The sequence below is a fragment of the Xenopus tropicalis genome, chromosome 7, assembly GCF_000004195.4.
Source record: "Xenopus tropicalis strain Nigerian chromosome 7, UCB_Xtro_10.0, whole genome shotgun sequence".
NCBI lineage: Eukaryota > Metazoa > Chordata > Amphibia > Anura > Pipidae > Xenopus > Xenopus tropicalis.
The window spans coordinates 25,951,176-25,977,447 of record NC_030683.2 but is presented as its reverse complement, the minus strand read 5'-3'; the positions used below and the strand labels follow the sequence as shown (position 1 = coordinate 25,977,447).

The window sequence follows — 26,272 nt, the reverse complement described above, 5'->3', positions numbered from 1 at the left end:
ACGACCGTCGGTCGCACGAAACATCGTCAGATCCGCCACACACCATTCAGGGCTGAATCGGCAGGTAAGGAGGTAGAAACAATAGGATTTCTACCTCCTTCTGCCGATTCAGCTCTGAAGGGAGAATTTTGGTCAGGCGCCTTCTATGGTGCCCGTTCAAAATTTTCTAACCTGGCCGATCGGCGAGTCGACCGATATCAGCAGCTTCCTGCGATATCGGTCGGCTCGCTGACATGCCATACACGCACCGATTATCGTACGAAACGAGGTTTCGTACGATAATATCGGTGCGTGTATGGCCACCTTTAGATTCAGACTGAAATTGTAAGATAAAGCCCTTAAAATACAAATTGGAGGATGTTCTGAACATGAAATATTTGGCAGACACCAATCGTACAAAAGTGACTTCCATTGTGGGTCCCCAAAGGATATTGCAATATACACAATTCATTTGCAATTTTTTTGTTAGCCAACCTAAATTTTCTAAACTGCCCGATCGACTAAATGACCAACCGCAATGGTTAGAAAACTATTGGGAAGATAATTCTGAGCCCACATACGGCCCGAAAATCTCACAAAACTGAATTTATCGGTACATGTATGGCCAGCTTAAGGGCAATCATTAAGCCATGTGTCACAGTAATTTTGTCTGCAGTAATTGTCTAATTGTGTCTGATCTTTGGATCAGATTTACTCATCTGCCATGGATCAAAAGAACAAACAGTGCTGAATAGCCTACTGCCAAATAAATGCAAAGTCTATTCATAAACATAGTATATTTTCCCATTAATCATAGCAAACTAATACCTGGAAACAAACACATAGATAAATATGGCTATCTATGCATAGCAACCTATTCTTTGTGTGTGTTTTAGTAAATATTCCTAGAAAAATAGGGTGAATGGAAATCCTGCTAATAAATGACACATTTGTTAAGATTTTGTGTGCAAAACTGCAGGGAGTAATTATACTATGTAGAAGTAACCTATAGCAGCCAGTCAGCAATCAGCTCTGATTGGTCAACTGCAAGAAGACAAAATTCAGATTAGTTGCTATGGGTTACTACATGGGAACCAAATGCTGTTTGAAATCTCTCACACGTGAGGCTCACAAGCATAACTTAAAATGTAAGTATTTTTATCTTTTTTCTGTAGAAACCAAATTGTGCTGTTTTGTTATATATTCCCAGACAAATCTCAGTTTTCCTGCTTTTAGCCACAAGCCCACTAAAATGGAAAGGTTCTATCCAAATTCTGCACAACTTTTCCAGTTTAAAGGGTTTGTGGCTCTTGACAGTGCAGCTGTCTGTGATTTTCAGGCATGAAATGTGCAGTTGCAACATACTAGTCACCATTATGTGTGAACCTGCACAGGCTGATTTTCAGGATCAATGACTGTTGAATGGGTCAATAGATTCTGGACTGGAGTTGGAAGATATTGGCCAGAAAGGCTAGGGCTCTCAGCTGAGTGGGGGATAACTTAAATCAGAGCCTATGCTGACTTAACTTACAGCAGGATACAGAGAGTTGAAGTTTAAAGGAATACTGTCATGGAAAAACATGTTTTTTTCAAAACACATCAGTTAATAGAACTTCTCCAGCAGAATCCTGCATTGAAATCTGTTTTTCAAAAACACAGATTTTTTTTATATTTAATTTTGAAATTTCACATGGGGAAATTCTTCATTTCCCAGGGTGCCACAGCCATGTGACCTGTGCTCTGATGACCTTCAGTCATACTTTACTGCTGCGCTGCAAGTTGAAGTGATATCACCCCCCTCCCAGCAGCCGATCAGCAGAACAATGGGAAGGGAGCAAGATAGCAGCTCCCAGTAGGTATCAATAGTAAGAAATCCACTATCAATAGTAAGAAATCCAAGTCCCGCTTGGGACTCCTTCAGTTACATGGGAGAAGCTCTAATGTGTAGCGCTGGCTCTTTCTGAAAGCTCAGGGACAATGCACTGAGATGGCGCCTACACACCAATATTAAAAATAAATTTGTTCAACAATAACATTTTAAATGTTAAAGTCAATTATTTGCTATGTAAGCAGTGTAATTTAGAAATAAAAAGTATACCATAAAAATCATGACAGTATCTCTTTAAGAATAGCTTGAGGGTTACAGGTTGGACAACCCTGAAACCTAAAGCAGAACAAGTACTGTGCAGTTTGGCTACAGACACAACCAAGATGCTGATATACAAGTGATTGGCCATGTTGGTTGTTACAATTCAGCAACATGGTTGTTGTAGTTTCCTATATCTAACTGGGATGAAACAGGAAAAGTGAACACAGAAATGTAACATCATGTTGAAAGCGGTATTCTACAGGTGGCCATACAGATATCATACAAGGACCATAAACTGCATGACCTGCTTTTCCAAAGTTGCAATTATTATGGTACACAGAGATTGGAATTGGAGGAAGTAAGGCGCTGTGACGCCCCTTCAGTTTATAGTTGTGGATGCACGATATGCAGATATGGTTTATTGGCAGATTGGATTTTTTACATGACTGAACCCTGAACAGACCATTATCCTTAGTATATGGATATTGGTCGAGGTTGGTGAGCTCCTTATTCAAACATCATGCAATATTATCAGAATGGGAATGGCCATCTTAAGACCATTTCCAATATTTTCTTTGCAGTTTTTGCAGTGTTTAACCTTGAGAAACTGTCTGGTTATTAGGGTCTCACTTAACCTAGCAACCAGACAATGGTTTAAATGACATCCCAGGAGATAAATTGTGAGGCATCTTACTAGAAAAGTGCATCTGACACTTTTTTAGGTTCAAGCACAACTTTATGGTTCATATTTGATCGGGACTACTTGTAAATATACATGAAAACACTACTATAGCCCCATAAATATCTTGCATAGCAAGTACAATTTACTCAGCTCCCAGGCTTAGTTAACAGCACTCCCAGTCTTGTATTAATTGGCCTTCAGGCTGCTCTTATGCCCTTATATGTTGTTGGCCCCATAGTAAAGGGACCACTCAAATAACAAAAAAGCAAAATATCAACAAGTTTCAGGATTTATGTGCTTCCTGGTTGCCAGTGTTAGTGACCCTAACAACCAGACAGCTTTTAAAATTTTCAGCCTAGGGAGCGGCAGAATACAAAGGCAAACAGTTAAAAAAAATATCTTAGAATATCACATTTAAATCTCTGTAACTATTCCACAGTTTCTGCTGTATTGCTTTTAGATTAGCCAAGTCTCACATTGTTCACGAAAAGGCAGCTAAATGAATTTTACTATATCAGACTTGTGGTATCTGGTGCATTCCCTTATCAACAGCCTACTTCTCCATGGACGCTTCAGAGTGTTAACCTCTAAGATACCAGGAAAACCTTACCGCTAACATTTCCATTTTGCATTACAGCGGAGTAATATATTAGTTGGTCCTTAATTCAAGATTTATAACTGCACTGGTTTTAACCCTTTTAACCCTGGAAATGATGTAAATCCTATATTTTGGCAACAAAGGCGAAGGAGTTGAATGCAGGTTTCCAGGTTGAAATTTACCCTATAGCAAAAGCACATTGCCTAGCAACCAGCATTTCCCAAAGCACCTTTAAGACTGCAAAAATGCTGGCAGTCAAAGAGTTAAACAAATCACAGTCACTGTTAAAAACACTTTGTCCATTCACCTTGCAACTTGGTATTTAAATCAAGTGTGAAGCTTGAGACATCAGCTCCATGTCATCAGGGAGGGAATGACTAAAACACAAAATAAGGTTTCCAAAATGCCAAAGTTGTGGGGCTGTACCCAGGGTAATGCTTGGTCCTGTGAGTACAAATCCGCAGGACAGAATTAAATCAATTAATACTTTTTAGCCCTGAATTTCAACAGCAATACCTGTAAAGTATTTGCGCCCTTCAGTATATTAGGATTTTCTGTGTGTTCTGCTATTATCTGACTATGAAGATTTTTATTCATCCAGGTCATGGTATATCTAGTATAAATAAATCTAAAGCAACTGGACTTGTTAAGTAATCATTGAAGATGTTTTACTACTCATCTACTATTATTTGTTTCCTTTTGATAATGAGGTTGTCCACGTGGCTGTATATAACAATGTTTCTGACAGAATCTGACTCTGTGGTAGTGTGTTTTTTTTTTCATTAGAACTGAACAAATATAACACTGGCAAATGAATTAACAGCCAGACAAAACCGAAACTTTTACCTAAGGTTTTGTACACATACTGTATAAAGAGTAAACACACAGCCATGACTCATGTCTCCATGGGGGTTATTCACAAAGTAGGAGTTACGTAACATTTAAGTAAGGAAGATTAAATGCATACATAAAAAAGTCTACAGTTTTATAAATGCAGTGAGGGCAGATATCGGCTCTGAAATGCAGAGTTGTATAGGTTTTAATGTGTTTTTGGAAGGAATAAAATGGCCCAGTACATGGGGCAGTGTAGTAAAATATGAAATTCACAAAGGTGGTGTAAAGAAGAATTTGGCTTTGACTTAATTGTCTGTTTATGCTCAAAATGCCTTTTTTTTAACATCAAAATGATGCTAGAACACAATTTAGGTAATTTAATATTTTTTTCTGAATATGAGGTTTAAGCAAGGCATGGAGGGTTCACAGAAGGGAAAAGAAATGTAGAAATATTTAAAAGAATGTTATATTCTCAAAAACATAACTTCATTTTGTAACTATAGACGTTTTGTGTACTTTGGGCGCCATATCAGACACCACTTTTTTTTGGCACAAGGCAGCATACATTTTTTTTTTAAAAATTGCCATCCATTGTGAATTTGTCAGTTAATGATTTTTACCATAAATAAATACTTTACTCTGAATAATATTTTTGTGAATTGCCCAAAATGCCATTAACGATGCCAAAAAATGCAAACTTCAAATTGTCATTAGTCTCACTAATTTGTCTGGAGAAATTTGCTACTGCAACTACATTTTAAAAGAATGTCAAATTCACAAAAACTCTAATCCATTTGATCATTCTTGTCTAAAGTTGTTCTGTAAGATTTTCCTAAAGCAATTTGGTTCTCAAAATTCATGTTAAAAGAAAGTCAAATTTACAAAAGCCTTATTCCTGTTGGTAGTAGATTGTCATTCTAATCACCAGAAATAATATATTTGGAAGTACCAAAGTACACCAGACAAATCTGGCAGAACAACTTACAACAATCCAAAGTTAGTGTAAGTATGTATGGTATGGGACCTGTCATCCAGAATGCCCAGATCCAGATAAGGGATCTTTCAGTAATCTGGATCGTCATAACTTAGATCAACTAAAAAATCATTTAACCACCGCACTAGATGGTTTATTTGATATGCTTTGACTAGTCAGCCTTACTTTAAAGCGAGCAAAATGTATACTCTCTACTCACCCTCTTTTCCTTTCTTCCTTCTCCCCCCTTTCTTTACCCTCTAATGCGGGGCACTATCTGCCCCTCATTTTTTCTATGTGTTTATGTTATGTTTGAAAATCAAAAATAAAAGCAATTTAAAAAAAAAATAATAATAATTTAAACATTAATTAAACCCAGTAGGATTATTTGCCTCTAGTAATGATTCATTATATCTTAGTTGAGATCACGTACAAGGTACTGTTTTATTATTACAGAGAAAAGGGAATCATTTAACCATTAAATAAACCCAATAGGGCTGTTCTGCCCCCAATAAGGGGTAATTATATCTTAGTTGGGATCAAGTACAGGTACTGTTTTATTATTACAGAGAAAAGGGAATCATTTAACCATTAAATAAACCCAATAGGGCTGTTCTGCCCCCAATAAGGGGTAATTATATCTTAGTTGGGATCAAGTACAGGTACTGTTTTATTATTACAGAGAAAAGGGAATCATTTAACCATTAAATAAACCCAATAGGGCTGTTCTGCCCCCAATAAGGGGTAATTATATCTTAGTTGAGATCACGTACAAGGTACTGTTTTATTATTACAGAGAAAAAGGAAATCATTTTGAAATATTTGAATTATTTCATTTAAATGGGGTCTATGGGAGGTGAATTTCCTGTAATCTGGAGCTTTCTGTATAATAGGTTTCTAAGTAAAACAGATCCTATACCTGTATTATCAAGATTTTGCTGATATTAATAGTGTCAAATTCACAAACATGGAGCTAAATAGGCAAAACTCTTTGGGAATCTCACATTCAAACACGCAAAACTGAGTTAATACTGCCATAGAAATTACACAAACTTCAAATTGACATACGTTGTTCTGACATGTGTAATTCGTAAGTAAAGAATAAGAAAATATTGTATTCACAAAACTGCGGAAAGGCTTTTATATACCACTTAAATCCATTGATTTTTCTTGCTCTAGTTTACTTTACTCCATCTTTGTGGACAACCTCCCTAGAGTACCATTTAAGAATCACACAAATTTACACAACAATTTTCAACAAATATGATGTAAAAGGGCATTAAAAAAATGTTTTTCCCCAATGAGACGTGGCTTAATAGAGCCTGCACTCTGGTAGTGGGAAATGGAAAAAAAATTTAAATTAAAATTGTCCCCACTGGAGTGCTAAGTCACCGGAATCAGGATGGAGTTTCCAGTGTGGGCAGCCATGTTGGGACACTAAGCATTGTGTCCCAGCTCTCACTGTTATTATGTACATTCATGTGAGTAAGGAGAATCACTCATTATGTGCATGTGTTTCACCGAACATGACCGACCACACACCAGGAGCTTTTTCCCAGTGTGGGGGTAATTAAAAAAATGATGATATGTGCCCTTAAAACATAAAAGGGAGGAATTCACAAATCAAGTAATAACAAATTCATAATCACATGAACACCTATTTTTTTTTTTTACTCCCCTTTCCTCCAGTTTGACCCCATGCTTCTGAATTTGACATTATTACTTCAGCAAAGTTTAATAAATTCATAAAATTTATGCCAACTTCAAATTTATATAGGTTGTACCCAAAATTTCTCTGGAGAAACTAGGTACTCTAGATTCTGGAATAACAATATGGCAATATTCCTAAAATGGATTAAAGCTTTTGGGAATTTGATATCCTCCAATATTTCTTTCTCCAATTTTAGTTTGTCACTTTTGTGAATCCCTTCCCCCCCCTGCCGAGTTCAGTTGGCAGAACAACTTTCAACCATTTTAACATTGCAAAAAAAAGGTAAAAAAAAAGGTGTAGGGCAATAAATAAATCTGAAAATGAAGACATTTCTGGAACTCCACCTTTGTAAATTCCCCACTACAACTGTTGGTGCAAAGCAGTGTAACAAAATGTGAAACTGGTGTTAAAACATCTGTGAATTTGCATAAACAAATGTTTTATTCCATTTTAACTCCAATTTCAGACTAACTACCTTCGTGAACCCCCCAAGGTGAGAAACAATTGGTTAATTTTGGAAGGGGATTTAATTAAAGATAAATGGGGGCTAATTGAATCTAGGTGTTTTGGTTATGGGATGTTTAGAAACAGAAACAGCTAAGGGCTCATACAGACAGGTGTTTAGCCCTACATTCTTCTGTGGTGGCATTCTCCTGTGTTCCATCACAGAGGAATGCAGGGCAAAACGCAGCTCTTTTTTTGCTATTGTGCTGCAGGTGGAATGCAACATGTTGCATGAGGCTGTGTTTGTTCCTGTGTTCCCCCTGCAGTTGATCCTTCTTGCATTGCACCACAGGGGAACGCAAGAACAGATGCTTGTGAGTACAGTGAAGCGTGATCAGTGAAGCAATTCATGCGCATGAACACTAGAAGACCACAAATGCAACTTGTTTGCACCTGCATTGGTAAACTGTATGCCAGTTTCTGCACATTTTGCTGCTATTTTGTGGGCACCAACAATTGCACTGCATTTCTTAGGGAACTATCATTAATTTTGGGTTCAGAATATAACAGAATTATAGGGGTTATTTACCATGACCCCAGATGCAAGAGCACTGGAAGCACACCTACCTGCCTCTTCCCTGGCCACCCCTCATAAATACAGTGCTACCTACATTTGGCAGAATGCACAGGTCAAAGATTCACCTGCTGGGTAGGGTAGAAAATACATTAAAAAAAAATGTCAGCTCACGCCTGAACTTTGCACCCTGCCCTTTGAGTGATAAACGACCCATACGTCATACAAATTAAGGCAGGCTACAGGGGCCACAAAAATCTCTTTGTTCTAGCCTTCAGCTGAATTGCCCTCCCTTTTACTAAACCCCAAAATAATAAAGGAAAATGTAATTAAAAACAATATACATATACAATACACATTCACTACAAATTTAAATCATATTAACATGTAATTACATTGGAACCCGTTATCCAGAATGCTTCGGACCTGGGATTTTCCGGATAAGGAGTCTTTCTGTAATTTGGATCACCATATTTTGTCTACTATAAAATCATTAAAACATTAAATAAACCAAAATTAAAAACATTATAATACAATTGTTTTTCCTCCAATAAGGATTAATTATATCTTAGTTGGTATCTAGTACAAGGCACTGCTTTATTATTTTTAATGTTTTTCTATGGGAGATGACTGTCTGGCAATTCAGAGCTTTCTGGTTAACGGGTTTTTGAATAACCTATACCTGTCTGTTTATAGTTTCTGTACTCATGCCTTTGACTCCTGGAACACTTGAGCAGAACACAGCTGATTCACAGTCTATAGAGGGAATTCACAAAGGTGAATTTGTTTACACCAGAAAATCATTAAAATACAAACTTACAATTGTCAGAATGCTACTTTTTTGTATTTGTGCAATCCTATACCACAATGTTAAGTAAAATGTTACTTTATTTCCATCTTTCTGATTTAGCAATTTAAGGGTAAAGACACATGGAGCTACTTAGTAGCAGCTACTTGTCAAGGCTACTAAATGCCAGAAAATACCCTGCCATAGACAATACTGAGAATTGCCTCTGCTAAAACACACATAGAGACAATTATCAGTAAATGATCAGCATTGTCTATTTTTGTAGCCCTCAGGGCTCTGGCACGCGGGGAGATTAGTCGCCCGCGGCAAAACTCCCTGTTCGCGGGCGACTAATCTCCCCGAGTTGCTTTCCCCCTGCCATCCCACCGGCGAACATGTAAGTCGCCGGCAGGATGGCAGACGCGGCGAGTCGCGAGTCTTTTTCTGCGATTTCCCGAAATCGCCCCGCCGTGTCTGCCATCCCACCGGCGACTTACATGTTCGCCGGTGGGATGGCAGGGGGAAGGCAAGTCGGCGACTAATCTCCCCGTGTGCCAGAACCCTCACAAGTAGCTGCTACTAGTAGCTCCGTGTGTTTTCACCCTAAGGGCAAATCTTCGTTACAGCGGGCAACTAATCTCCCTGCAATGCCATCCCACCAGCAAGAAGGTAAATCACCGGTGGGATGGCATACGTGTCGCTTTGTTTTCCCCAAAGTCGCCCGAAGTTTCCTTGAGAGTCACTGCCACTGCCCTAACACCAGCAAAATGCTGACAATCCGACTGTACACTTGAAAAATCTTCTTGTTGTGCCTGAACCCGGGAAGCATTGAATCTGCCTGGGTGCAGGCACACATAGCCAAAATCCGCCAACAAACGCCAAACAAACAAACTTCTGCATTCAATGCAGATTCAATGCTTCTGGTGCAGGCACAACGAGATTCAAGCGTACAGGTGGATTGTCAGCCTACGGTTATATTCAGGCTGAAAATCCGCCCCATGTGGCCCTACCCTTAAGTTGTAAATTGTTCTCCAGATTAGTCTGGTGTAATTTGGTATTTCAAAGTCATTAAAGTGGCACTCTGCCAGTAAAGTCTTAAGTGTGCAAAACTGCAGTATTCAGGAAATGGAGTAAGGCTTTTGTGAATATGGCAATTGCTCTATTCCTCAGATGATTCTGTTAGTCACATGGCTTTGGCTACATTGTTTCAAAGTCAGAACCACTAGGGACAGGGAGAAACTTCTTTCAACAGCAGTTATAGTTACAGATAACTTCAAAGCCATTGATTATTTGTTATTAAGGTATACTTTAAAGTTGCTTAGAATTTATCTATTATTTATAAGGATTTTTTTTTTGTACCCAAGCATTGTTATTTCGGTTTCTGCAGTGCTCCTCTTCCAGTTTTTAGGGAATAAAAAAGAGAACATGTGCCTTGAAATGTAACTGTTAATTTATATCCATGAAAGTGGATTCTAGATAACTAGGAGTAAAACTGTAATATAAATTCTACATTTTACAGTATTTTTGCCTTGGTTGCTTGAAAGTATCTATGACATTAAAGGGGAATAAAACCCATGTACTTAAAGGGCATCTATCACCCATATATTGTTTCCCCCACCACAGGTGCGGGCTAATAGAGCCTGCACTCTAGATAGGGGAAACAATAGTTTGTTCTTTTTTAAAAACTGCCCCTGCCAGCGCTGGGCTACCTGCACCGGTAGGGCAGCCATGTTGGAGTACACTAATGCGCATAATGAGCAAGTGCCGCAACTCACTCATTATGCGCATGTGTGTGACATAGGAGGGTGACTAACATCCACCGCCCTCTATGTCAGACGCATGCGCATAATAAGCGAGTGGGGAGATCTGCTTACTATGCGCATGTGCGCCAACCAACATGGCAGCCAACACTGGGAGTTCCCTCCCGATGCGGGTATCCCAGCACTGGCGGGGGGGAATTTTTTTAAACAAAACTAGTTTCCCCCAGTTGGAATGCAGGCTCTATTAGGTCGCACCACTGGTGGAGGAAACAATATAAGCGTGATAAGTGCCTTTTAAGTTACAACTCCTGGAGTGGCCACGACTACACCACTGCGCTACCCAAAAACAACAGTGACGTGCAGGCCAGCCCAATACCCGCGATAGGGCCAACCTCCGCACACCATTAACAGGCCGTAGGTAGGATCGGGTTGAGATCTTACGCCTGCTCTACCTACCATGACACTGCAAGCTTGCAGCTTCCAGCTTTATAGGCACTGGGGTGAGCACCCTAAATGTTCTAGTGCCTAAACATGTGACTTATAATTCCCAACATTCCAATAGAACTTCCTGGACACTATGTCGCTGGTCCTTAGCACCATACATGAATGGCCCTAAAACGGGCACATCATTTTCTTTGCCTGCAACCTGGCTGTTAGGGTTGCCTTCCTACAGAAGTTATAATTATCATTATGGGGCCAGAGGCCAGTGGATTAGCTGATTCATCAAAGTACAAGTTCGTATCCAGAAATGGGTAAAATTCGGATTAGATACATTAATTTCTGATGATCAGAAATATCACAAAAATGCTTACGAAAAAAACGTATTAGTCACGATAATATCGTATTGGCGATCCGAAAGTCACAAAATGTTCATATCCGAACGATTGTAAACGCCGGGAAAACCTTTCTGACTTTGATCCTTCAGTGAATGATTTTGGAAGCCTCCCATAGGACTCAATGGCACTCTGCAGCTCCAACCTGGACAAAGGAAAGTCATGATACCAAAGCCTGAATAAATCCGAAACTTTTGTACTCGGTGCGACAAATATGATTTTGTTGCACATATTGTCGCACTTTTTGTCGCAAAGTATGAAAAAGTTGCACAAATAACGAAAAAGGCGCAAAAATGCACACAGTATGAAAACTTAGAAGAAATACAAATTTTTTTGTACTCGGAAGCAATCGTACTTAGATAAATGGGCCCCTTGGCCTGTGTTGATATGAAAGGCAGTAGCCTTAGGGTTCATACTAACAAATGTTTTTGGAGTGCAAAAAAATGCATATATTTACGTGTTTTTTTTTAAACACATCTCAGTGCATTTTTGTTGGTTCCAAACATAACCCTCTATTCTACTAAATTATAAACGAGCGTCAAGCACAAGAAAATCCAGCATGTTGTGTCTGATAAAATGTAAATGGAGTAAAATGCAACCCTGAATGCTTGTAAGTACAAGCAGGCAGAATATAATGGAATCAATTAGCGAATGTGTTTAGGTAAAACATGTGTCTCAAACGCGCTTTGAACTAATGTGTGTACAAGCCCTTAAGCGCAATTTCTTTTGCCAACACTACAACCCTAAACGGCCATGAACACTAACAACTCGTTTTAAAGGGGACCTCCACCCAAAACAATTTTATTTGTAAATGTAATTCCAATTGAAAGCGCAAGTCATAACCAGCGGTGCAAAAGTTAATTTTTTTTATTATACAAAACACGCATGGAGCTCCCTTTTAAACACCACACGTAGGCCACTTTAGGGCTCTGGCACACGGGGAGACAAAACTCGCTGTTCGCAGGCGACTAATCTCCCCGAGTTGCCTTCCCCTGCCATCCCACCGGCGAAAATGTAAGTCGCCGGTGGGATGGCACACGCAGCGACGCGATTTCGGGAAATCAGCGAAAAAGACTCGCGAGGCTTTTTCGGTGATTTGCGCTAAATCGCGCCGCCGCGTGTGCCATCCCACCAGCGACTTACATTGTCACTGGTGGGATGGCAACTTGGGGAGATTAGTCGCCCGCGAACAGGGAGTTTTGTCGCGGGCGACTAATCTCCCCGTGTGCCAGAGCCCTTAGAGTTTGAAGGAAAAGCAGGAAATTGCAATTGATTTCTGCTCATCAATGCACTTTGCCAGCTTTAAACTGGCTACACCGCAGGCAGTAACATGGCCCTTGGACACACAGTAAAAGCAGGGGCAGTCCCGGCAGTATATGCAGTTGGCACATTTGTATTTCTGTATATTTACATTAATATTTGTAGATTGTAAGCTCTTTTGGGCTGGGCTCCCTTCACCTATTGTATCAGTTATTGATTACTTTGTTACTCTGTATGTCTCCTTGTAGATTGTAAGCTCTTTTGGGCAGGGCTCTCTTCACCTCTTGTATCTGTTATTGATTACTTTGTTACTCTGTATGTCTCCTTGTAGATTGTAAGCTCTTTTGGGCAGGGCTCTCTTCACCTCTTGTATCAGTTATTGATTACTTTGTTACTCTGTATGTCTCCTTGTAGATTGTAAGCTCTTTTGGGCAGGGCTCTCTTCACCTCTTGTATCAGTTATTGATTACTTTGTTACTCTGTATGTCTCCTTGTAGATTGTAAGCTCTTTTGGGCAGGGCTCTCTTCACCTCTTGTATCAGTTATTGATTACTTTGTTACTCTGTATGTCCAATGTATGAAACCCACTTATTGTACAGCTCCTGCGGAATATGTTGGCCCTTTATAAATAAATGTAAAAATCAATACACAGGACGGAAATGCGCCGTAATTCTAATACATTTCCCTCACAGAGGTTCTTGTCCCTAAGTAACCTTATTCTGCATATCCCTCAGGTCAGAGGAGCAGCCGCCCCCACCCTTCCATTCCCCTGAAACGTATTGAAACTCACGCCAGCCCCGCCCATATCCCCGCAATCTCGCTGACGTATTACGAGTCTTTATACACAAAAACCCACCTACGGCAGCTCAGAAGGACCAAAGCTTACCCGGGCGCGCTCGCTTATTTGGGTCCATTGATTTTTTCTTTTCATTTTAAGAAGTGTGAGCCTGGCTGTGAATGGAGGGAATGTAGAGCGGCGGATGAAAGCGTGCCTCTGATTGGCTGCAGCTTCCCAGCGGCATGTGTCCGAGGCAGGCTTTTGTATATAGCAGCCGCAGCTCGGCCCTTTAACAATGGATGGGGAGAGCCGTGCGAATTGATGGTCTGCGGGAATCGGCACCGGGGGCTGAACTAGCAAAGAGCAGGAGATGATTCGGGGGTGTACGCGGCGATCGGCAGCTGGATACTGACTGAGGTCGGTCCCGGGGTAATTCGGGGTTTCGAGGATGGGAGTTTATAAGAAAGTTGTAAGTGCGGGGAGGGGAGGGGAGGGGGCAGGGGGAAAGAAGCGTGTCCGGGGGTCTTTGTTGCCTCTGCCATCATCCCTCATCTCCGTCCCATTCTGTACATCATGTGCTGATCATTCCTCATTACTGATCTCTGTGAGTAGCCATTCATATCGCTATTGTCCATAGGAGACTGGGCAGTTATTGTGGGGGTCCCCCCATTTCTGTCATCCGTCTCTCCCGGCGTTATATTGCCGTTTATGAGCCGGCTATTTATTATTATTATTATTTACATTATTATTGTGCAGACGCCTTTGGTTTCCTAAAGAGTGTTAATCTGAATGTAGATCTGTAGGTTTCATTCATACTGACCGAAGTGCTTTCAGATATATATGTGCATGGATTATCATTTATTTATCTATACTTGCACACATAATAATGTATTTATTATGTCCTACATTATGAGCTATAAAAAAACAAACTCCCAGCATGCATAGCTAGCCAAAAGTGACTGGGGGTGGCTAAGAGTTTTACTTCTAGCAGGGGGACAGGTTGAACATTCCTGGTGAATACCTTACACCTCCCCTTTAAATTGCTGTTGAACTTTATTTTCTCTAGTGGTAACACATGTAGTAGGCGAGGCTGAAAAAATACCCTATTATCAAGTACAACCCTTTTCTGAAATAATTCCTATAGTTTAGTCTCCATTATTCCAATGCTTTTTCTTTTCATACATAAACGAGTATTATATTAGTGCCTGTCTGATGTGTTTTATTTGGGGCAAAAATGATTCCTAGTTCTAGCAATGGGTGGGTAACACTTTTATGTTCACGGTGAAAAGGGTTAAACCCCTGGTTGACTTTAATTAGGTGCAAAGGGATTTTTTTTTTTTTTTCTAAGCTTGATCCCATTTGAGGAAGCCTTTGTATGTAAAGTTGGCCTGAGCTGGTCAGTCTGAGTGCAACAAAAAGTAACTTCGTTCCACTCCTCTGTTTGCAGAACTCCATTTTACAGACTTTTCCTGTCTGATCTTCCATGCAATGGAGCTGGAAGGGCTGTGGTGGAAAGGCCAGCTTGCTGCGGATATCCATCAGACTCTTAGATACAAAGTAAGTCTTGCATTCCCTGTCATTTCTGTGCATAGGAACTTGCTGGGTTGTACATGTTACTAATATAAACGTATAAATAAATGTATATTGACAGTAGTGGTTATACATTGGATCCAAGGCTTAAATAAAGACTGTATCATTACTAACTGCGTATTTTCTAACAAAAAAAAAAATATATATATATATATAATATATATAAAAAATGCTGATGCACACGAGGAAGATTATATATATATATATATATATATATATATATATATATATATATAATCTTCCTCGTGTGCACCAGCATTTTTTATATATATATATATATATATATATATATATATATATATATATATATATATATATATATAAAAAATGCTGATGCACACGAGGAAGATATATATATATATATATATATATATATATATATATATATATATATATATATATATATATATATAATCTTCCTCGTGTGCATCAGCATTTTTTATATATATATATATATATATATATATATATATATATATATATATATATATATATATATATATATATTTTATAATATGTCTGTACTACACCTGTTGGAATTTGTAGTCAACTACATCTAGTGTACCGGGGCTTGCAAAGAATGGTAGCTTATCCACAGGACATCCTTAATGCAAAAGAATTAGTGTCTGTTTATTTTTCCTGTCATGGAAAGATATATTTAACTTTAATGATATCCTTTTAGATTGTAAGCTCTTTTGGGCAGGGCCCTCTTTGTATTTGTTATTGGTTGCCTTTTTTTGTATGTAAATCTGTATGTGCGGTGTATACACCCATTTATTGTGCAGCGCTGCGGAATATGTTGGCACTTTAAAAATATCTTAATTATTATAATAATACTGATAATGCTGCTGTTTATAATTTATGGCATTACTTATAGATACTGGGCCTTTTAATATGTAGTGTTGTCTGGATATTATAAGATAAATGAAAAAATAAACCATAAGTGCTTGTTAGCAGCTCTTTGACAATGTTATGCTTAGCGTTCTGAATGCTGGTAATTGCAACTGTGTTAATTATCAAATATTTACAGAGAGTTGACATGTTTATGTATAATTAACTAGGGTGTGCTCAACTCATTCACTTAGATACAGACCAATCCAAAAGCTGAAGAGAGCTTTAGCAAACCTTAACCACCCCCAAAGAGAGATCAACTCCTATTTAGCCTCCCCAAACAAAAAACGTCATCTACCAAAAAGCTTTCATTTCTTAGTCTTCCCAGAAGAGACCGAGCTGCTACCAAAACTGCAAGTCTGGGTCTCCTAGTGCACACCATAAAACAAACACAGATGTGGGAATTGAAGTTAGCCTCATAAATCTTAAGATTGAATGGAATGCCCTTAAATCCTGTTTCCAGGTTAAAAAAAATCCTTATGTGGGATAAGATCCTTTTTAAAAGTAGCAGCCCTGTACTAGTGCAAGGGGCAGACCCTAGAAGCATTTATTTAAGCCAAAATGATGGATATCGGAGCTTTATTGTCCTGTTGGCCTGAGCTGAGGCCAGCTGTAACTTCCCGATGGTTCCTTTCACGGGGTAGTGTTAAGTAGCAGGGTGCCAGCAGTGCCCCCTCAGGACATATCTGTTCAGAGTACTTTGTGAGCAGGCTCGGAGGTGCTGCTGCAAGTAGATTTTCATGCTTTCAGTCCTTTTGTTATTCAGCAGCAGGCTGGGATGTTCCCCATAACCGCAAACTGACTAGCATTTCCCAACACAAATGTATCTTTTGTTCCCACGAGTGTGCATTGCACCAAGGTGGTGTGAGGCTCTCTCTTTAATCCTGTTGCTTTGAACTTCAGAGTTTGCACGCTGTCTCACTAGCCTTTTACTCACACATTGCAAGGAATTACAAATGAATGGATGCCATATATTTTTTTTTTTTTTTTTTTTTAGAAAAATGTGATATTTGTGCTGCCCCTGCTCATTCTTTCAGCCGCTCATTTGAGTGGATTAGGTTGCCAGGGTTACACACATTAATTATTCTGATGAATTGCTTGTTTCGCACTGCCCAGTCATGTCTATAATCTGCACAATTCAATTAGTGCTTAAGGCGTGTTTAAACCCAAAACAAGGGCATGCTTTGTGTGAATTGGAGGATATTTGTGTCTGTGCGCACCAGCTTCGTTTGCATTGCAGAATGCTTGCATAAAATCTGGGAAACAAAGGTTTTTCAGCCATTCACTTTTCAATGCAAAACTTGCATTGCTCACCCAATAACTGCACAGCGAAAAAGTCTAAGTGACTTTCCAATATATTAATGAAACAATTTCAGTGGTTTTAAAGTCAAACTTTTGACTGCAATAATATTTAAAATTAGCTGTGTCTATTCTTTGGTTCTGACTCTTGAAACAATGTAGTAGAAATCAACCCTTCCTCAGATCCATTTATCAGCTGGTTTCTGCTAAATTGTTAGAGAAGTCAGAATGGGCAGAGAAGAAAATATAAACAGATAGACAAATGCTACCTTCAATAGCAATTACATGCACTAATAACTTTTCATTAAGGTAAGCAGCTTACAAATATATTTCTATTATACAAATAAAGCAACAAAAGTTAACTTAATGTGGCAGACACTGATGTTAAGTCATATAATTAACCTTACAATGGTCTTTGGCTCTGGTTGCTAGGGGAACTGACACTAACAACCAGATGGGCAAAAGGCAGAATCATTTAGAATCTATAGAAAATAAAATGATTACAAACATGCTCAAAATTTATAAGATACCATATAAAAGAACATTGGGTTTATTTAATGATTTGCAACATTTGTGGGGGTAACCCATAGCAACCTATCAGCAGGAAACATTTACTAATCACCTGTTAAAAACCGATGTGATAAAAGTCGATAGTTTGGTTTCAAAGAATTCATCATTAGGAGCCTCTCCTAGAGACTGTTAAACAGAAATTACTTTTCTGTGGATTATGATTGCATTATTGAGCTATTGTAAATGTCTGGGGATTGAGTGTGTTCTATCTAAATTACAGAAATATATACATCTATGCGTTACATGGGATATTGTACCGTGTGACTTATAAATGAATGTGTTCTGCCCTTCAGAATTCAAACTGGTTGCTAGGGTCCATCTCTAGTAACTGGGCAATATTTTGAATTACAGATAAAAAGTCATAGCCTAGCCTCAAGGTCAATAAGCTTTCTGGTTTCAGGTTAGAGACAGGTAGGCAAGTCAGACCAACAAGACCAATTGGGAGCTCAAAACAGAACATCATGCTAACTCCTGACTGGCTAATTACCTTTTATTGGCATCTCACAAGGAAACCTTAATTTGACGTTTACACTTCAAAGAGTTGGGACCCCTTAGCCATTGCTAAATTGAAAGATTATGAAGCTGATTAGGGTGCAGCTCCCTTTTATACGAATATAGCTCAAACCATAATAATAAAGTGTGGATCCTTTTCAGATGTAGCAGAATTCCTGCTAAAGGGTTCTTTTAATGATCCATTCCCTGTAATTGTATTGTATATACAGTTGTGATATTGTTGCATTGTATATAAGTTGTTTTATTAGTAGATGACATCACTTTATAGAAGTTAATTTAAAAAAAAATGCAGTGGGCCCCCAGCGACTGATGCTTACAGGCAGCGGCACACAGGGTTAGTGCAAATCTCCCACTGCAGTAACTGAAACATGGGGGGTGAAATTCATGGAGTTGCCTTCAGTTGGCCCCATGCAAGTGTCCTAAAGGGGCAAGGGCCAAACTGAAGCTTTTAGGGGCTTCTTAGTGTAGGGATGTTTTTAGGCATATTACACCCACGTGTTTGGGCTACAAAAAAGTATGGCATGCAAAGGTACTCTCAAAAAAACAAGTAGGGAAGTGTCCAAAAACATTCAGAACATAATTCATGAGTAGTAATAGGGAGGGCCTATGTGCAGAGCTCTGAGCTTTCATCTGGGTGTGTGGGTGAAACCATAAAACAGAAGGCAGGTACTCTGAGTAACACCAAACCAGGCTTATAAAAGCCATTAGTAGTTTATTAGAAAGGTCTAATACAACCATAAATCTCCCTTGCCCAATATAATGTCATATCTACTAGTAAATAAAACTGTGAATGTTTTTGTGTGGAGGCCCATCTGTCGCTGCTCTGGGTGTGTCAGCCAGGGCGCATTCTATGAAGTACTTTTACAAGTGGCGACTGCCGGCCAGGGGCATTTGTCTTATGCTGCCAGATAGCAGCTGTGGTCAAAACACCCCATGTGCCCTAGAGCTGAAAATTCCAAAATGTGTAGCTGAGTCTTATGCAGTAATGTATGTAATGGTTTGTGCATGGGGTGGGCAATGAGGTGAAATCTTACTGACCACTGTCCTGTTTGTGTTTACTTAGGAACTGAAACTTCCTTCCTACAAAGGCCAGTCTCCCCAGCTCAACCTGAGACGCTACTTTGCTGACTTGATCGCTATCGTCAGTAATCGATTTAAGCTCTGCCCTACTGCCCGACATCTTGCTGTTTACCTGCTGGATCTCTTTATGGACCGATATGACATATCCATCCAACAGCTGCATATTGTGGCCTTGTCGTGTTTGCTATTAGCAAGTAAGAAATTGATTTCACATCTGCACAGCACACATACACGAGCAGTTTTATGTTGACCAGTTGCTTCGCAATGAAAATAAGCCATTTATTGTTGCTGATAGTATTCCTAACAATTAGTACAGACTGCCCTGTGAGCGACAAGAGCAGTGATTCCCAACCAGTGGCTCAAAAGCAACATGTTACTCACCTTCCCCTTTGACGTTGCTCCCAGTGGCCTCAAAGTAAGTGCCATTTTTAAATCTCTGGCTTGGAGGCAAGTTTTGGAAGCACAGACACCGTGCAGGCCTGCAGGCTAGCAGTCTACATGGGGCTACCAAATAGCCAATCACAGTCCTTATTTGGCATCCCCAAAGACTTTTCATGCTTTTGTGGCTCACCAACACTTTTTACATCTGAGTGTGGCTCACGAGTGAAAAATGTTGGGGATCCCTGGGCTAGAGGGTCACAAACGGACTGCTTCAGCTCTGCCTGCAGCTACATTTTGTCATATAACCGTCTGCACTAAGAGTGCTAACTCCATGTGTTGGTTCTAAGCCTGCTTTGGGCTTATGGCACCAGTTATGTGACGCTTTAGAAGTAGTAACAGCTGGGACTGGAATTCCCACCAGATGCTTCAGGGCTCCCTACTGCAGCCTCCGATTCTGCTTTTACAAACAGACCTGAACCCCCTCTAGTGACAATGACAAGTGGACATCCAAGAAAACCCCTGGTGACCAAAAATATGAAATTAGCCTTGGGCCTATCTATCCTGCAGTTCCATTGATCTGAGTTTAGCTATCACCCCCCCCCACCTCCACACACACAGTTATTCCTTTGCACACTATTATTAGAAACAATGGCCCTCTACTTGAGGACACGCTAATTAAAGGGGAATTGTGCATATGTGTGGGATGTGAGACAGGGGGGCGAATAAGCAGTGATTGACAGCTCAACTTCACATACACTAGGCCCCCCAGGGGTCATAGTCAGACATAGAAAGGGGCAGTTTTGTTTTTTTTTTAATAGTATTTATGAACAAGTGGTAAGTGACACATTCAGTGCACACCCAACCATAATCTCCTTAGTTTGGAGACTGGTAATACTGGCTTAAAGGGTTCCATCTCAAAAGGGAAAGTTCACCTTTATATTAATTGTAATTATATTAAGTAGTTGGGAATTAATTAATTGGGATGTAATCCCAAAAATAACATATATTTTCAGAACTAAAAAAAAATTCTAAGCAACTTTCAAGTATAAATCAATAGAAAGTGGCTGTGGTCATCTGAAAGCAGTGTCTGTCTGCCCCTGGCTAGTCCCTGTTAGTTCTGACTTTTGAAACAATGTCGCAGAAGCCAGCTAATTAAAAGACCTGTAAAGAAGCATGCAGTGCTTCCTTCTGCTACATTGTGTTTGGAACCAGCAATGCAGAAAGGGACACACACTGCTTTCAATCACATTTACAAACCTCTCTGTGTGAAAGGTCAGATTTTAAAGGAGAAGTATACCCAACGTATGTGTGGAGTTTATTTTTATTGTGTTTTGCCTTAACTCTATTTTATAATATATGTTTGAGTGTGTAGACCAATTAAATACCAGAGGTCCTATGTATGCCAGAATGTCATGTACTTGTTCTATGCAATATTTTGCCCATTTATTGCAGTGGTGTCAATGTTATTACCAACAATTTATTCTTCCATAGTGGGTCTAGTTGCAAGACTGCACTTAGGGTAAATCTATGGCATGTCTGATAGGCAACAAGCCTGTTTTTAAACAAAACGAAAAAAAATACATTTATATTGTTATGAGTGATTGTGTGCCCCAGGGTGCCTTTCTGGTTTGAATGAACTGTGCCCTTTCTGTGTTGGGACGCTGCACGGCTTTACATTTTCCTGCGGACAGAGGCCAGACCTGCTGAGCAATAGGCACGGACACCCTAGTCACATTTTTCATTTTTCAGACCTGTTGCTATGAAAGGTTCAGGAACAAATGAAAGGGCACAGTAGTTAATTTAGGAGAATGTGCCCTTTCATTTGTTCCTGAACCTTTCATAGCAACAGGCACATTCTCCTAAATTAACTACTGTGCCCTTTCTGTTAAAACTAGAAGGTTGGGTGCTTTTACATGTCGTTAAAAAATGTAAAAGGCCCGGTGGGGGGGGGGGGGGTTTGGTTTTCACTTAAATTTTTCTCTTAATTTCTCTAGTTGTAGTATAAATATGAACTCTGAAAGAGGCGGGTCACATATTGTCTTTATTAAAAGACAGAATCCCTGTTTTAGAGGATCAATCTTGGGATCTGTGGGTTTCCTGATAGATAGAGATTTCTCCTTAAATTGGAACACCATGCCTTAGAGCAGTGATCCCCAACCAGTGGCTCGGGGGCAACATGTTGCTCCCCAACCCCTTGGATGTTGCTCTCAGTGCCCCCAAACCAGGTAGTTATTTTTGAATTCCTGACTTGGGGGCAAGTTTTGGTTGAATAAAAACAAGATTTCCTACCAAATAAAGCCCCCTGTAAGCTGATAGTGTGCATAGAGGCTGCCTAATAGCCAATCTGAGCCCTTATTTGGCACCTCCATTAAACTTTGATGTTTCTGTTGCTCCCCCAAGCATTTGACTGTGGCTCACAAGTAAGAAAGGTTGGGGATCCCTGCCTTAGAGCTACAGGTATGGGATCTATTATTTGGAATGCTTGGAAGCTGGCTTTTCTGATTAAAAGTTTTTCTGTTATTTGCACCATCATACTTAAAAACAAAGTAAACCGGAAACCACCCCAACAGGATTGTTTGCCGCCAATATGGATTTATGCAGCTTAGTTACCATTAATTACAAGGTACTGTTTTCTATTTGAATTTAAAAAAAAATTATTTATTTTATCCTTAAAAGTGAGGTCTGGGGGAGATGGCCCATGTCATTTGGATATTGGGTTTCCCGCTAAAAAAGTCAAAATGTATATGATTTGTATAATTTTAATGTACAGTACTATAAAGGGTATTGGTAACCCCAGGAAATGAAAATGCAATAACATATAATAAGTTAGAGCCGCTTTTTGGATCAGCTCATGAATGTGTGTCTGATCTAACCCCAAGAGTTAGATAACTAATTGAATCAAATGGCTAAACACATCAGTTTATATCAGATACAGGTATGGATCTTATCCAGAAATCCATTATATAGTAAGCTTAGAAATACCTTGTACTTGATGGTAACAAAGCTGAATGAACCCATATTGGTGGCAAAACAATCCTAATATTTTTTTTTCCCCCTTAGTATCTGGTATTTTATTTCAGGTTAGAAAGAGGCAGAAAAAAAATCAAAATTAGAATAGTTTCTACATGTTTTGGGATTTGTCATAGTTAAAATGCATACTAAGGCGAACTTTCCCTTTCAATAAAAATCATAGCTTGCGTCATAGTTTCCAGAAGTAATGTATGTAATGTTGTATATAATTCGTATGTGGCTTTTTTTCTTTTCTGTATGACTGGTCTTTCAGAGTTAAATTGAATTAAAAGGGGATCTCCACCCAAAAACAGTTTTGCAAAAGACTTTTAAAAGTTTTAGTGAGATGATGAATTTATTTCCTGTTTGTATAATCTTTTTGTGTTTTGGCTTTTGAAAGAATCCATGTTTGAATGTTAGCCTTGTTTGCTTTAATCCAATTATAAACTTTGTCTGAGGTACTTACTGCTATCACCTCCCTCCCCCAGCTCTGCTTCCTCCTCTGTCTGATACCATTTAGCAAACAATTGTTGGTATTCCAGACACTCATTGATAATCATTAGTGTCTAAGTTACAAAAAAAATAAGACCTAGTCAGAAGATGGCTTCCTTTTTGTGTGTTGTCAGAAAGATCAGTTGTGAGGCTTCTATTTTATTGTTAATCCTATTTTAGCTGCTTATCTATCTTTTCTGGCCCTCCCCTTTATTGATCTTTCATTCTCACTTCCAGACTGTCTCCTGGTTGCTAGGATATTGAAGCTGTAGCAACAGGATTGTTGACATTTTAATGCTGGGGGTTGCAGAACAAACATTTATTTACATTTAATAAAAAAAAACTGAAAATGAAGACTAATTGCAGATTGCTTTAGCACAGCTTTCTACATCATACTAAAATATATATATATATATATTTTTTTTTTTTTTTAAAGTGAACTACCTTTTTGTATGGTACCATTAACCATGTATATTCCCCCTGTTTGGTTTCCTCTGGGTACTTTGGTTCCATCCCACACTTCAAAAACATAAATTAAGTTAATTAGCTCCTAATTACATTGATAATAGTGTGTGAATGTGAATGGCTTTTTAGATTTTAAGCTCGATTGGGGCAGGGACTGCTGTGAATGAGGCATCATTTTTCAGCAGATATAGATATCCTGTAGATTGTAAGCTCTTGCAAGCAGAGCCCTCTGATCCTATGTTTGTTAAGCTTTTTAAGATTCCTGTTTGTTTAAATTAATTGTGAAGCGCTGCGTAATCTGATGGCGCTATATAAACAAACGATGATGATCTCTCCTCACATGCATCCAGCACTCCCATCACCACCTGAATTACTTCAAAGCAACACATATGATAGATACTTATCAGCAGTGCTTTTCTTCTTTCTTTGCCTATAGGGCTCTCCTGATTTATACGTTACTCTTTTTTTATGTCAAAGGGAATTTCATTGTGCTGCTGACAGAATGGCAAAGGTCATGCCTCAACTATGTACTGTTGATTTTACTGACTCATGCCATAGAAAGCTTGGAGAGCAAACAGATTTTTTCTTTAATTTCTCATTTAAATATAAAATAATTACACCTTGGCTTTATTAAACTGATTCCAATATACCAAAACACCTAATCAATAAGTGGCCCCATTCTCACATTATTAAAATACGGTGGATTTGTTTATTCCGCTTAATGGACACTGCTACCTAAGGCTAATGTCCCACGGGGAGATTTGGTTGCTGCGATTTTTAAAAAGCGAGTTCCAGCGACAAGTCGCTCGTCTTGTCTCTACATAGAGAAGAATATAAATGGAGTCTATGGGAGACAGGCTTTCCGTAATTCGGAGCTTTCTGGATACCAGATTTCCGGATAACGGATCCCATACCTGTATCAAATCAATCTTACAAGACTCATACCAGGATCAATTGCCCTGTAACTAAAAGATATCTTTAGAGGCTGTGATATTTCACTCAAACTGAACTGTAGAATTAGACTACAGTTCTACCTGATTACTAAAAGAAAAAAATGTAGAATAATGGAATGAAAAATTAAGTATTTTTTTTTAAAAAACTTTGTGGAAAATTTCACAAGGGCTCCCAAATTTTAAAGAACTTCTTTGCAAAGTGTATGGTGTCAGGCTACTTCCCACAATGCATCTTGTTTGTGAGAATAGTTGAAGCTGCCACGTGGCTTGCTCTGCTGAGGATGAAATTATCATTTCTTTATATAGCAGCAGCTACTCATGCAGTTTGCAATATTGCAGATATTTTATAACAAACAGGGGCCAATACATTCAAAATAGGCAGTGAAAGTGATTTGGGATTTTGCCATTAAGGCTCTGGCACACGGGGGAGATTAGTCGCCCGCGACAAAACTCCCTGTTCGCGGGCAACTAATCTCCCCGAGTTGCCATGACCCGCCATCCCGCCGGCGAACATGTAAGTCTATGTAAGTATACAGTCATGTGCTTACCAGGAAATCCATTTTAAACAACAATGTGTAATGTTGAATACAGAGTGCAGTTTTAGAGAGTGTAGATGCAAATATATAATGGAATAAATATGAATAAATATGAAAAATACTGTTTTGTCTTAAGACAGTAGAGTGCCATTTTTACTGGCTGTGGAGGTCATAGGCAGAATTATTTTTATTTCTTCTTAGTAGAAGCTATCCCTAAACATTAAGACCAGTGTGTTTGGCAAGGTTACTAAACAAGCAGGTCTTTGCCTGATTTTGCAATCTACATGCAGGGCCAAGTCAGACTTATCTGAACTTTTGGCCCCTGGGCCAGTGTTCAGACCATAACAGAAGCCTATGCAGATCCATCAGTAATGGACTATCAACGTGCAAATACTGTCCTTGCCTGAGAGGATTTTCCAACCTGCCAGTTATCTGTCAGAGAGTCGGTTACTTAAATAAGCCACTCTGTGGTTAGTTTTAGCCTGATTTATAAATGAGCACACATTAAAATGTCCTAAAAAGACCAGAGGTGGGATGGGATTTGCTCACCCTTTGATGGCAATGTGTAATATTAATGGGCTGTTGTCATTATTCAAAGGTAAATTTGAAGACAAGGAAGATCGGGTGCCGAAGCTGGATCAGCTGAACAGTTTGGGTTGTATGACCAACATGAACCTGGTGCTCACCAAACAGAACTTGCTGCACATGGAGCTTTTGCTACTGGAAACATTTGAGTGGAACCTGTGTCTCCCCACACCTGCCCATTTCATTGAGTACTACTTGTCCATTGCAGTTCATGACACTGACCTCCATGATGGCTGGCCTATGATTTGTTTGGAGAAGACAAAGATTTATATGGCAAAATATGCAGACTACTTCTTGGAAGTGTCTTTGCAAGGTACAGTCTTCATCCCACTTTTTTAGCTAAGACATCTCAAATATTTTTTTTTTTCCAATTGTTTTTATTGTTTTATTTAACATAGAGAAAGGAAGGAGAGAAAGAAAAATGAAAGAGGGAGTAAGAAAGGGAAAAATAAAGCAACATGCTCTTTTGTATATTACAGTTAGTCTGGATAATAACATTTTCATGTAGAAAGACAGTACAGGCTTCGTTGTAGAAATGAAATGCCTTTGCATAAACGACTGTATATTGATACTAGTAGATATTTATAATCTCAAATATCTTTACCT

General features: G+C 39.1%; 1 protein-coding gene across 5 annotated transcripts in view; it reads left to right on the top strand.

Moving 5' to 3' along the window:
• The first annotated feature begins 1,053 nt into the window (after nucleotides 1-1,053).
• The window catches only part of ccnj (cyclin J), a 30,066-nt gene continuing 4,847 nt past the window's right edge, over nucleotides 1,054-26,272 (top strand). The window contains exons 1-4 of one of the 5 annotated variants that reach the window (XM_012965838.3): nucleotides 1,054-1,127; nucleotides 14,750-14,859; nucleotides 19,229-19,439; nucleotides 25,680-25,979. In XM_012965838.3, coding sequence (XP_012821292.1) covers nucleotides 14,791-14,859; nucleotides 19,229-19,439; nucleotides 25,680-25,979 — 580 coding nt within the window. In that variant the 5' untranslated portion in view covers nucleotides 1,054-1,127; nucleotides 14,750-14,790. 5 annotated transcript variants of the gene reach the window in all.